Source organism: Halteromyces radiatus (assembly GCF_025201355.1).
Source record: "Halteromyces radiatus strain CBS 162.75 chromosome Unknown BX664scaffold_2, whole genome shotgun sequence".
Lineage (NCBI taxonomy): Eukaryota > Fungi > Mucoromycota > Mucoromycetes > Mucorales > Cunninghamellaceae > Halteromyces > Halteromyces radiatus.
Window position 1 is genome coordinate 3315306 of NW_026251688.1, and position 11815 is coordinate 3327120.

At 33.0% G+C, this 11815-nt stretch overlaps 4 protein-coding genes across 4 annotated transcripts; 1 reads left to right on the top strand and 3 right to left on the bottom strand.

Annotated features, from left to right (window-relative positions):
- Nucleotides 1-77: 77 nt before the first annotated feature.
- BX664DRAFT_292893 (fungal-specific transcription factor domain-containing protein) lies at nucleotides 78-3720 on the top strand. Its single transcript, XM_051542013.1, has 3 exons — nucleotides 78-211; nucleotides 294-819; nucleotides 931-3720. Exons 1-3 carry the CDS (start codon nucleotides 113-115, stop codon nucleotides 3630-3632), a joined length of 3327 nt encoding a protein of 1108 aa, XP_051403627.1. The 5' UTR covers nucleotides 78-112; the 3' UTR covers nucleotides 3633-3720.
- A 681-nt stretch (nucleotides 3721-4401) lies between these two features.
- Nucleotides 4402-6204, bottom strand: BX664DRAFT_326270 (uncharacterized protein). Its single transcript, XM_051544194.1, has 6 exons — nucleotides 6094-6204; nucleotides 5945-5977; nucleotides 5735-5864; nucleotides 5512-5645; nucleotides 4682-5427; nucleotides 4402-4592 (listed from the first exon to the last, which is right to left on the bottom strand). The coding sequence occupies exons 1-6, from the start codon at nucleotides 6137-6139 to the stop codon at nucleotides 4470-4472; spliced, it is 1212 nt and encodes a 403-aa protein (XP_051403628.1). The 5' UTR covers nucleotides 6140-6204; the 3' UTR covers nucleotides 4402-4469.
- Nucleotides 6205-8763: 2559 nt separating this feature from the next.
- BX664DRAFT_383690 (uncharacterized protein) lies at nucleotides 8764-9614 on the bottom strand. Its single transcript, XM_051549131.1, has 2 exons — nucleotides 8990-9614; nucleotides 8764-8913 (listed from the first exon to the last, which is right to left on the bottom strand). Exons 1-2 carry the CDS (start codon nucleotides 9465-9467, stop codon nucleotides 8804-8806), a joined length of 588 nt encoding a protein of 195 aa, XP_051403629.1. The 5' UTR covers nucleotides 9468-9614; the 3' UTR covers nucleotides 8764-8803.
- Nucleotides 9615-10397: 783 nt separating this feature from the next.
- On the bottom strand, nucleotides 10398-11036 carry BX664DRAFT_326284 (uncharacterized protein). The gene is given in 3 exon segments (XM_051544195.1): nucleotides 10398-10456; nucleotides 10467-10810; nucleotides 10877-11036. 2 exon segments carry the CDS (start codon nucleotides 11014-11016, stop codon nucleotides 10555-10557), a joined length of 396 nt encoding a protein of 131 aa, XP_051403630.1. The 5' UTR covers nucleotides 11017-11036; the 3' UTR covers nucleotides 10398-10456; nucleotides 10467-10554.
- Nucleotides 11037-11815: the final 779 nt, after the last annotated feature.

Here is an 11815-nt window from a genome sequence, read left to right on the forward strand (position 1 = left end):
GATCCTTCTATTTTATTATTTATCTATAAATCACTTTTTTTTTTCATTATTATTATTATTATTTATCTATATTACTTCAGATAACAACCTTGTGTCGATTAACACCACTTTGATGTTCTCCTTTGACCAAGCAGGCCAACAACAAGAAAATAATAATAATAATAATAATCCTGAACCTGTACGACCAAAAAGACCTCGATCTAGTCTCGCTGTATGTATTAAATACAGAAAAGAAAAAAAAAAGATAGATATTAATATCTTCCTCTTCACTTTTTTTTTTATTTTTGAAATAGTGTATAAGGTGTCGAAAGAAAAAGGTGAAATGCGATTTTGTACAGCCAACTTGTGGACGATGTTCAACAGCTCGATTACCTTGTAGTTATGCCACTCCTCCTCGTCGTGTAGATGGTCAAGCTTTTGATCTAATTGGTAATCATGTGGAAGAACTCAAAGAACGTATACAAAAGATGCAATCTGAATTGGTTATGATGAAATCCAACCTACACCCTTTTTCTGGTGGTGACTATCTATCAGGTCCAACTGTTCATCGAAATCCTCATCCTTTTGGTGATACGCGTCAGGCTAACCATTCTAGTAGTGTGAACGACCCAGCATCTTCATCTTCAATGTTTGAATCCCAGAATCAACCGCAGCAACAACAACAATTAATCTCAACTGCTCAACAACCTGTTACATGGAAATTGTCGCTATCTCCCTCCGGTTTACGTATCGATACTAATATAGCAAGTGTAGCTGATCTTTATCGTATTCTACTCAATGGTATTAGTCAATTGAATATTAGTGGTGATTCGGCAACAAGTCTTTTCAGTATGGATTCTCTTCGTGGTGATGGAGGTAAACGAAACAACACGAACGATTCAACTGGTGACACAGCGGATAGTAGCATGAAGACAACGAAAGCAAGTAGAGCCTGGGGAAGATACGCCAAATATCGTTCTTTTGGAAATCGCAGTGCTTCTTCCACTCAACAACAGCAACAACAAGAACAAATGGATACTTCGGATGGAAACAACGTTTTAGTGTCTACTTCTTCTGGTATCGCTAATAATTCACAATCATCTGCAGCATCTTCACCTGGACGACTATGGGAAGTCAATGAAACAGAAGCACGTATCATCCTTCAAGAAAAACAACCGGATGATACAATGAATCAAGAAACTCTCAACAATCTTATTCGTACCTCCTACCATTCTTGTTTTCTGGCTTACCAAATCGCGGATCAGAAGACGTTTGTGCAACTCTATGAAAATAGACAATCGGGACTGGATCCTCTCTTACTCAACTCTATCAATGCGTGGCTATCAAAACATGGATGTGTGTACCACGGTGCTTGCCCTGATAAAGATCCTTCAACAATGGGTGAAACCTACTTCAAAAATGCGCGCCAACTCCTGAAGAAATGTTTTGATATCAGTAGTCCTAACACGATTCATGCTCTTATCAACTTATACATGTATCAACTCAGTTGTGAACGATCAAGTCTCGCTTATCTGTATATTGGACTTGCTATTCGGATGGCCCAAGATCTCAAGTTTCACAAAAAAGAATTTATGCCGGCGGATCCTACACTTAGGGAAGCGAATAAACGATTATGGTGGACAGCATATTGGTTAGATCTCTGCGCAGCTTTGGAATCGAATCGGCCAACAATGGTGGACGACAAGGACTGTGATTTGGAATACCCAGTGAAACTAGATTGTGAAGACGATGAAACTGGATACCGTATTGGCTTTGCTGTGAACTCGATCAAGCTGATGAAGGTACGAAAGGATATCACCAAACATTTACCATCTGAACAATCTGGTCAATCTCTACTCTCTGCCATCTCTCGATTGGAAAATGCGTTGACAAGTTGGTTTCAAGATCTTCCTATGGACCTTCGATTTGAATCTGATGAAGCATTCCATACAACTAGTAGCTTTAGGGATGAAGCATGTCTTATTCTCAACATTCAATATCAAACGACATGGATCATGCTACACAAATTCTTCTTACCCAAAAAGAATCAAACGGCAACTCCTGTAGCTTTACTTTCTCTCAACATTTGTACCAAATCTGCCAACTTTATCACCAAAATGTTGGATATTTACCGATCGAAGCTACCATGGTGTCAGTTTTTCTATGCTATCGATGGTGTTATTGCAAGTGTCACTATCCATCAAGTCAATGCCATATCAACTGAAGAAGAGGTAGCTCATTTGGCTCAACGGAATTTGATCGTTACTGCTGATATTCTTCGTCAATCTCCTCTGATTTATATGGAAAAGATCAACGAAATTGTTGAAAGCATTGAAGATTTTCTCAAGAAAAATAACCTGGCCACCAATTTACAAAATCTTCCTGCTGTGAATGAAGACTCTATTAATCAACAATGCCTCTCATCTGTCTTCCATCCTACTGTATTTGACCAAAATGAAATTCCAGTGAACAAGAACAATAGCAATTCGTCGATTTCCTCTTCACCATCCTCATCAACCTTTATTTCCGAACAAAGTCAACAACAGCGGCATAGTAATCCTGCGTTTGGAACACCTTCTTCAATGATGACTGCATCCACTTTATCAACTGGAAGTCAACCTGTGCCTCCTCACCAACGGTATTTACATAATCAACAACAACAGCATAGTCCTTTATCTTTATCAACATCCCCTTTTACTCCTGTTATGGATCCACAGTCACAACAACAATCATCAATGGCATTGTCAACACCATCTAGTTCGTTTGCTTTATCATCATCACCATCACCATCTGTCAACATACAACAACAACAAGGTAGTTCATTAACATCCATCTCAAGCGACAACAACAATAATAATATTGTATTTGGTGATGCATTATTCAGTGATCATACTTTGTTGGATTTCGGTACAAGTCCATTACCTTCAGCACCAATTACAATGGGAAACACTACTGGCGAACAAGAAGCAAACAAAGCCATGGATCAATTTATTTATGGAACTGATATGCAATTTATTAATTCAACATTACAAAATAACTTGCAGCACCAAGGCAACATGTTCAATCAACTTGGAACAACAACAATTCAAATAGATTCATCTAAAACAAGTTTGGCAAATAACAACATTAGTAGTAACAATAATCAATCTCATATAAACCACCAATCATCATCATCATCAACAACAAACGATCATCATTTATTATCTATATCCAATACACCAATGACAATGTTCAACTCGGCATATCTTACAAACAGTCAAGGTAGTGGATTTGGAATGTCCTCTATCCATCATTATCAACAACAACAACAACAACAGCAAGAGGCAGTTCTCAGTACTTCTATGGAATCATCTACATCATCTTCTTTACCACCATCATCATCTACTGGGATGTTTTCGACTATGGATGCCAAGGCTCTACACGATTTACTTTATAGTGATGCGACTGGACGACAAGATGCACTAAATAGCAACTTAACAACAAACCATACAGAACATCATACAACTACAATCAGTGATCAGTTTAGTTTTGGTTCACAACCGACACATCATGGGTTTATGGATGATACGATGGCCAATATGTTTGCAATGGTTAATAGCGACATGAACACAGGACAAAAACGCGTCCATCGGGAATGGGATGATGCAAGCTAAGTTGGACTTTTGGATGAACTTTTTTTTTATTATTTAGTTTTAGTTATGTACTTCATCCCCCTCATTTTACCCTCCATTTTAATATAGCTTTTTTTCTTTTTTTTTTTTTTTTTTTTTTTTGTTCTCTATTACCCCCCCTCTCTCTCTTTTTTTTTTTTTTTTTTTTTTTTACATATATACTTCTTTATTGACGTTGACCGTTTTATTATTTGTTATTATTATTATTATTATCTCTCATTTTTTTATCTACATTTTATTCTTTTTTTTGTTATTTGATTTGTTTTTTTTTTTTTTTGTTCTCCCTATCATCTTTACTACTACTCTCATCTTATTTGAATCTATCTATTTATCTATATTTATTGTTTCTTTATTATTATTTTTTTTGTTTTGAAAATAAAAAGATCTTCTTGAAAAAAAAAAAGAAGCATGTGAATACATTATATGTGCCAATATTATGACGATCACAGATGCTTTTCCTCCTGTTCAATGCAGGTATCAGAAAATTGGACGCATTAGGGAATGAAGATAAATGGATGATTGAAAATAAGAACCGATAAATGATATGTCTTATCCCTGGCAAGTTGTCGATCTAAAATCAGACTAAACTCTCTCCCTACAAGCAAGAAAGAAAATTGGGTCGATTTTTCTCACTAGGATATCAATCAGTCAAGTCCTTTCATTCCAACCTATCAAATCAATCTACATAAGAATAAAACAACAACTTTGATCCCAATAAAAATAAAAATAAAAAATCCAGCGGATTATACAACTTTATTTCAAATTTGTAAAAGTACATATATATATATATATATATAAAGAGAAGAGTTCTATTTATTATTAAAGAATATTTGTATCAACTGATTCTATATCTACATCCAAACTATTGTAAAATTGTATATGTTTGTCTATTAGTAATTCCATGAAATGTCGGTCAAGCAATTCATCTTTGAACGTTTTCCTCTTTTAACGAAAAAAAAAAAAAAAAAAAAAAGTGTCAGATTCTGGTTTTCATATAGGATTCTTTGTCATTTTTCACTATTGTCACTTACGGTAACAAATTGTATACTTTGATAGATAGATTGATACAGTAATTTCGTGTCTTCGGCTTTCTTGTCATGACCACAATTCAAGAGTTTTGACCAGATTGCTATTTTCAATTGTTTCTTGTTATCGGCATGATAAGTAGAATCAGAATTTGATTGTTGTGATGATGGTATATTTGATGTTGCTATCGTTGGATTGATGTCAAGGTTATTAATAGATGATGATGATGATGTCGCTGTAGGCTTTCTAGAGTAAGATGAAGTATATGATAGAGATGAGGATGCTGATTGAGATCGTTTTATTGATTGTGGTTGTGGTGGAGGTGCAATATTGCTACTTTTTCTTTGTGGAAGTAGCTTTCTTTTTGTGATTGTCAAGGTACGTTCTGGTCTACTAAGTCGAGATTCTTCACGTATTTGATCCATCCTGTCCAATCGATCCATATCCTTTTTAAGTATTGACCTCCAACATTGTCGATGGTGTTGGGTATATTGTAGTTTATTCCGTAAATGTAAAGAGAGGTTTGGTCGGTAATGTTGAAGAATTGAGTTTGCAGTATTGATATAGGTATCCTCTTTTGGTGTAGTGTTGATACTGGTGAAGTTGGAAAAGTTGATGTAGTCAAATGGATCTCGAATCACTTGAGCGTAGACATGTAGAGAATTCTGGTCATTGTCATTGGATTGTTCAAGTTGTTGTGCATAAAGCAATGCATAAGATATCTTGGGTAACGGATAAAGTATCTCACTTTCTACTTAACATAAAATAACGACATCAATCAGTCATCATATACATACTAGCATATCTCCTTTTTTTTTAAACCTTGCTTTCTTACCATCAAAGGGATTACTTGTATCTTCACCATTTTTTTGTATACGAAGCAATAGAGCATACTTTGGTTGGTGAAATGTAGAGACGGGCTTAAAGACATGAGTAAGATAGTTGCAAAGCGTAGAAGAATTCGTCATACTTTGAAAAAATAAAAAATAAAGTGCAAATAATACATTAGTTTGATCATTCAGCATAAAAGACACTTTTGATTTTGAATTAAGACTTACGCGCGATATCTTTGTGATGTAAGAGTATATAGTTTAACAGCATGAAGAGGAATGATAGTTTCCACATAGAAGGCAACAGAAAATGTACCACAAGAGATCGAATCAGTAGAATGTCGTGCTAGGAATAAAGCTGAGAGTAACAATATAAAGAAGTGAGTCCTTCAAGCTTTTTTTTTAAAAAAAAAAAAAAAAAAGAAAATCTCTTCTTACTTTCAAGATCTTGTTTGCCAGCCCAGTTAAGACCTTTTTTTTAAAAAAGTTCAAAAGATAAATAAGATCGTTAGAATGATAGTGTCATAATCATTTATATGTAGTTACACTAGCCTTTTTTTTTTTTTTTTTTGTTCCTTTGTAGTTACCTTTAGTTAATCGTAGAGAACCTGAAAGGACTGCATTGTCAGTCATATTCTTTCTTTAAAAGAAAAAAAAAAGGTGGGAAGAAAGGCAAACGAAAAAAAAAAAATACAAAATGTCTTTTGTATAGCTTGAAATCCCGCGGTCTACTTGATTACAGATAACAATTGAATATCAAAGACTAATTTTTCAATATTGATATAATTAACTACAATATAAAAAGGAATCATCATCAATATCAATCACTATTATACTATACGGATCTAAATAAATGGTAATGATAAAGATGTATGATACTATTTACTATTTCAGGAGAGAGCTTTATTATTATTATTTTATTTTGTTGTGTCCGATGGTTCCGAATACATTTTAACAACAAAGAAGCAATCGAAGTTTAAACTATAATTTTTATATACAAATATGAATACAGTCATTCCGGAATTAGATGTCGCATTTTTAGAAAATGATGTCGCCTCACCAGAAAAAAGATGTCGTGATTTTAAAAAATAAAAGTCGTACTCTTCGAAATGAGATGTCGCCCAATTTGATTTTCAATGTCGCAGTATTTGTCGTTGGAGTTGGCGCACCTAATGAATAAACATTACTTAACTAAAGTACTATAAAAATTCAGTTTTTATTGGAGGTTTAAATAAAAAAAAAAAAAAAATACATAAATATCAACACAAATAAGAAGGAATAACTAAACTACAATGTCTAATCTACATAGGCAATTTCTTCAGACAATCGGCAAAACGAGCAGCAGAATATCGGGCATAACCTTGAAGATCTTTGTGAGTCACCATATGGCAAGCTTCCCTTATCCTTGTTGTAAGAGTTTCTTCTTCCATGAGTAGACTTCGCTTTGTTGAATACTTCACCTTGGACCAAAATTGTTCGATGGGATTCAGTTCTGGGGAGTAAGGTGGAAGGTAGACACAACGATAGCCACGTTCTTCAATTATCGTTTGAATTTCCACTGCCTTGTGAATTGGTGCGTTGTCCATAACCAGGTAAAAGCCTTTAAATTCAGGGTATCGATCCATAACATCCATAGTCTCCATTAAATAGTCCACATAATGTCCAGTTGTTGTTCCTGTTGTCCTTTTTGTCGTTGTGTTTTCTCCATTTCTAAGCCGTTTTTGCCTTTTTCGTTTAGTCCCTGGTTTTCGAATACTGATATTGACAATCCCAGCAACAGATATGGCACCTAGTATTGTATGAGATGCTGCCCGTGTTTTAGCCACCTTCACAATAGGAGTAACACCTTTTTCCGCCCACCCATATGTTCGACGCTGGTTGATGTTGAAGGCTGCTTCATCTATAAAAACGCAGTTAGTAGTGAAGTCCATGTCAGTGTTCATCCATTTTAGCACCCATTCGTATCTTTTTTCGATCGTTTCATCGCTGTTTCTTGCCAAAGAATGGAAATGAGCCTTCTTGAGAGATAGATTGCATTCATTTTTCATAAATTCATGCACCACAGTTTTCTTGACAACCAGTCCTTCGAATTGCTTTGTAAGACTATCGACAGCTTGATCGATGATCGCCGAGGGATTGTCGTCTATGAATTCAATAAGATGTCGTTTGTGTTCGTCACCTAATCTTGATTTCGGCCCAGGTTTTTTTTTTGTTTTTTCCAGGTTCGTCTTGCTGTCCAGATTCTTTGTATGCTTTAATCCACCGTTGAGCTGTTCGTGCATCCACTCCGTATTCCTTACCTGCCTTGGCTGCCGACACAAGTTTTTCAAGATGATAAGTGATGACAAGAGATTTGACGTCTTCCGAATGTACGTTGTAGTTGCGTCCTTTGGATTTCGCCGTTGTTTCCATTTGTTGTTGTTGCATCATAACTTCGTCTTGTTGGTCTTCCTCGCGTTGATTTTGTTCATTCTGACACCTTGTATAAATTTCCATGTTAGTGAGTGATTCCAATTCTTTGTCCAGCTCAGGATAATCAGCAGCCATAGGATCATTCCCATCTTCATCAACAATATTCCCTTGACCATCATCGAATAAAAATTTGATGTCCATTATAGATAACACACAAAAAAAAAAAAAAAAAAAAAACAGAATCCAGACAAGGTAAATAATAATGGTATAAGAAAGCTTTTTATTGGATAAATAATGAGGATATAAATAATGGGACAAAAGACAAGAATGAATATAACGAAAAAGAAAAAGAAAATAACTGAAAAGAAAAAGAAAAATTTATTTCGAAAAATGCGACATTGAAAATCAAATTGGGCGACATCTCATTTCGAAGAGTACGACTTTTATTTTTTAAAACCACGACATCTTTTTTCTGGTGAGGCGACATCATTTTCTAAAAATGCGACAACTAATTCCGGAATGACTGTAAGTCTACTGATCAAAAAAAGGAGGAATAGGATGGGGTAGGATGAAACAAACAGGAAGATCCTGAGTGAATACCCGATATAGTAGTTCAGGGGAGGAGATCAAAAAAAAAAATAGTTTATTTTCAATGTCATGTCGGCTAACAAGAAACATTATCTTGAAAAAGGAATAAAAGGACATGAATGATAAAAAAAAAAATAATAAAGATGCCAAGAAGATATAATGAAAAAAATAAAAGCATAAATAAAAAATCATGGATCATGAATATATATATATATATAATAAAATGAATGGAATCATATATTAAAGCATAGGAGAAAAGGAAAAAGGAAAGGAGATGAAAAAAAAAAAAAAAAGTAATCAATAAGAAGGTCGTTCAAAATCAGAATGTAAATGATATATAGGAAACGTTGTTTTGTTCTCAGAAGCCGCCAATGTTACAGCAGAGAAAGTTCTACAAGATAATTGATCTTTATAAAAAAAAAAAAAAAACAAAGGTAAGTTCAAGAATCAACCAATCAGATGTATAAAAGAAAGATACTTTACCCAACATACTTGGCATTTCTTTCTTTCCTGAATGATTAAAGAAAGAAGGACAACTGATTTGTTTCATTAAATGATGTTGATGATGATCGGATGGAGGGGGAGGAGGAGAAACAGAACAAGTAGAAGAAGGTGGAGAAGATGAAGGTAAAGATGACCAAGATGGTGATGATGAAGCAGTAGAGGGGAGATGATAACGTTGATCTAAAATAGGCTTAGAATATTTGGGGGAAGATCTTTTTCTTTTACTTGGCCGATGAATGCATTCAATTCGATTGGAGGCACAAAATCCACAGGGTTGCCCACCATCACATTTAGTCTTCCGACGTCGGCATGTCTCGCATGCTGATCCCGAGCTTAGTCTACGAGGCACGTGTTGCATAGTGCCTGTGCTTTTGGATCGATAAAGAGATACGTGATTATGAAGATGATGAATAGTTGTAGATGATGATGGTGGTGATTGTTGTTCTGAAGAAGTCATTTATATTTTGATTTCAAAAGGAAAAATGAAGGAATGAAGGAATGAATGTGATTTGTCAAATAACTAGTTAATCAATTTCGATGATGATGATTCTTTTTTTTTTTTTGTTTTGGTTATGATTTAAAAAAAAAACAAACTAAAGATGGCCTTTTTAACAAAAAAAAAAAAAAAAAAAAAAAGAAGATGAAAAGTAAAATAATAAAAAAAAAAGAAAAAAGACGACGAGAGAGAGAAAAAAAAAGAAGAAAAAGAAGTTCTTTATAAATGAATACAAAACAATAAACAATCATGTGGCAAAAAATTGACTAAAACGTGGTTCCGATCAAACAAAAAAAGAAAATCACACAAAAAAGCAAAAGACTAATGAAAAAAAAAAAGATCGTCGAATAACTTCTTGGTTGAATACTCTAATATTGGTATTATTGATGAAATGCATTTATGCTTAAATAACAAGAACGTGTATCGGCTCAAGTTATTTTACTTTGACTTTTATAGAACCATACCCCTGAATTTTATATTATCGCGCTTTATTCTTTATGTGGAGAGAGATTATTTATAGTCTTTTTACAGATGAATTGATTAGGTAGTGTTTCAATTGTCAACTAGTTTACGTGCTTTGTTTTTGCCACAACCTCCTTTTTTGGTCTTCATCTAGTTTATTTTTTTTTTTTTTTCATTCAACCGACCATCAGGATTGTTTATAAACAAAACCTTCCATTCTTGTTTTTTTTTTTTTTTTTACACATACAAACAAGTAAGTATTTTAAAAAAAAATTGGGTTTTATTTATTGTTCTTTTTCTTTGGAGGATCAATGATGTATGATGATGGCGATGATACAAATAAGGTGTCGTCATTTCAGACTTTGGAAATTTCATCAATGATCATCTTTTTTTTTTTTAATCCCTATATATAAATAACGTATATATATATATACATATGTTCATACATACATTTAAATATTTTTATTCAAAGTATCAATAATCAATAATAATCAATAATAATCAATAATAAGATGAGGGGAAAAGGAGAGGTAAAAGTATAAAGGGGGTTAAGGTGATACAAAATATAATATACAATGAGGAATTACTATTTTTTTTTGTTCAAATCATTATTATTGAGAATAATATATATTCTATAAACTAAAACTAATCCAATTGATATTAATAATGATCCAATCAAGAAAGGTAATAATATTAAGAAGGCAATTGTACCAAAGAAGATCCAAATACCGGCTGATATCATAAATAATATAGATGATAGACAACTACAAAATATTACAAATATACTTATAGGAATAAAACATAAAGCCAGAAATAAATATATCATTATTCTAAACTCCATACTATCAAAAAAAAAAAAAAAAAAAAGTATTATACATATATGTTATCATAATAATAATTGTACTTACTATTGCCAAAGTTGAATAACCGTGTCCTTCAATAATAACCAATAATTATTTATCATTATTTTTACTGTATCCATATAATTGAATAGTTGGTCAAATGTATTCATTTCCATATTCCTTGAGTTTGCACTATCTGTAGTCATGTTAGCTTGGGAAAATGAAAAAGAAAGCAAAAAAAAAAAAAAAAAAAAAAAAAAAAAGGATACAAGAAATAGAAAAAAATTCATCTGCGGCCTTTCAAAATTTTCATTTCTTTTTTGTACGTTATGCCGTTTTGAAATTCTTCAAAAAAAAAAAAGTGTAATAAGGGTCTTATCTTATGTAAATGATACTCTTATTATTAAATTCAATAAAAAAAAACAAATCAACTATTTATTACAAATCACGTATATTAATTATTCATATATTATTGTATCAAATTGGTATCATTATTGATAAGATCAATATAGTCACACGCGTTATACATCTAAATAAACCTTCGTTAGGCCTTCAGCGGTTGTTAAACTGTAACAGCACCCGCCCTTTCATGATCTTCGCTTTTTTTTTTTTTTTTTTTTTTCCTCTCCCTCTCACTTTCTTTTTTCCCTTTTTTTTTTTTTTTCTTTCCTTGTTCCCTTTCTTTTTCTCACTTTTTTTTTATTATTCTTTAAAAAAAGTATCTTTACTTGTTAGTCTTTCTTTTCATCCACAATCTTTTTGAAGGATTAGAACTTTGTGTATGGGTAATTTATATATATGATAATAAGGAAAAAGCCTTTCTCATTGAATAGTCATTTATATATCTTCAATAGTCTAGTCAATATAATGGAGGAACTCATATATGATGATACCATAACTACGACGAAACCAAATGCTAATTCACCTTCTACTTCTATCGAAGAGAATGCAACATCGGAAAAACAACAACAACAGAAATCTTCTTCAGATCTTGATGTCTTGGAC

Bases quoted from the DNA above. Each gene is read 5' to 3' on its own strand.
- BX664DRAFT_326284 (XM_051544195.1), bottom strand. From the start codon at position 11,016: ATGACTACAGATAGTGCAAACTCAAGGAATATGGAAATGAATACATTT. The intron at 10,811-10,876 runs GTAAGTACAATT...TTTTTTTGATAG, and splicing joins GTTATTCAACTTTGGCAATA to TATGGAGTTTAGAATAATGA.
- BX664DRAFT_326270 (XM_051544194.1), bottom strand. From the start codon at position 6,139: ATGACTGACAATGCAGTCCTTTCAGGTTCTCTACGATTAACTAAAG. The intron at 5,646-5,734 runs GTAAGTCTTAAT...ATTTTTTCAAAG, and splicing joins ACATCACAAAGATATCGCGC to TATGACGAATTCTTCTACGC. The intron at 4,593-4,681 runs GTAAGTGACAAT...TTTCGTTAAAAG, and splicing joins AAAGTATACAATTTGTTACC to AGGAAAACGTTCAAAGATGA.
- BX664DRAFT_383690 (XM_051549131.1), bottom strand. From the start codon at position 9,467: ATGACTTCTTCAGAACAACAATCACCACCATCATCATCTACAACTATT. The intron at 8,914-8,989 runs GTAAAGTATCTT...TTTTTTATAAAG, and splicing joins AGAAATGCCAAGTATGTTGG to ATCAATTATCTTGTAGAACT.
- BX664DRAFT_292893 (XM_051542013.1), top strand. From the start codon at position 113: ATGTTCTCCTTTGACCAAGCAGGCCAACAACAAGAAAATAATAATAAT. The intron at 212-293 runs GTATGTATTAAA...TTTTTGAAATAG, and splicing joins GACCTCGATCTAGTCTCGCT to TGTATAAGGTGTCGAAAGAA. The intron at 820-930 runs GTCTTTTCAGTA...AAGCAAGTAGAG, and splicing joins TAGTGGTGATTCGGCAACAA to CCTGGGGAAGATACGCCAAA.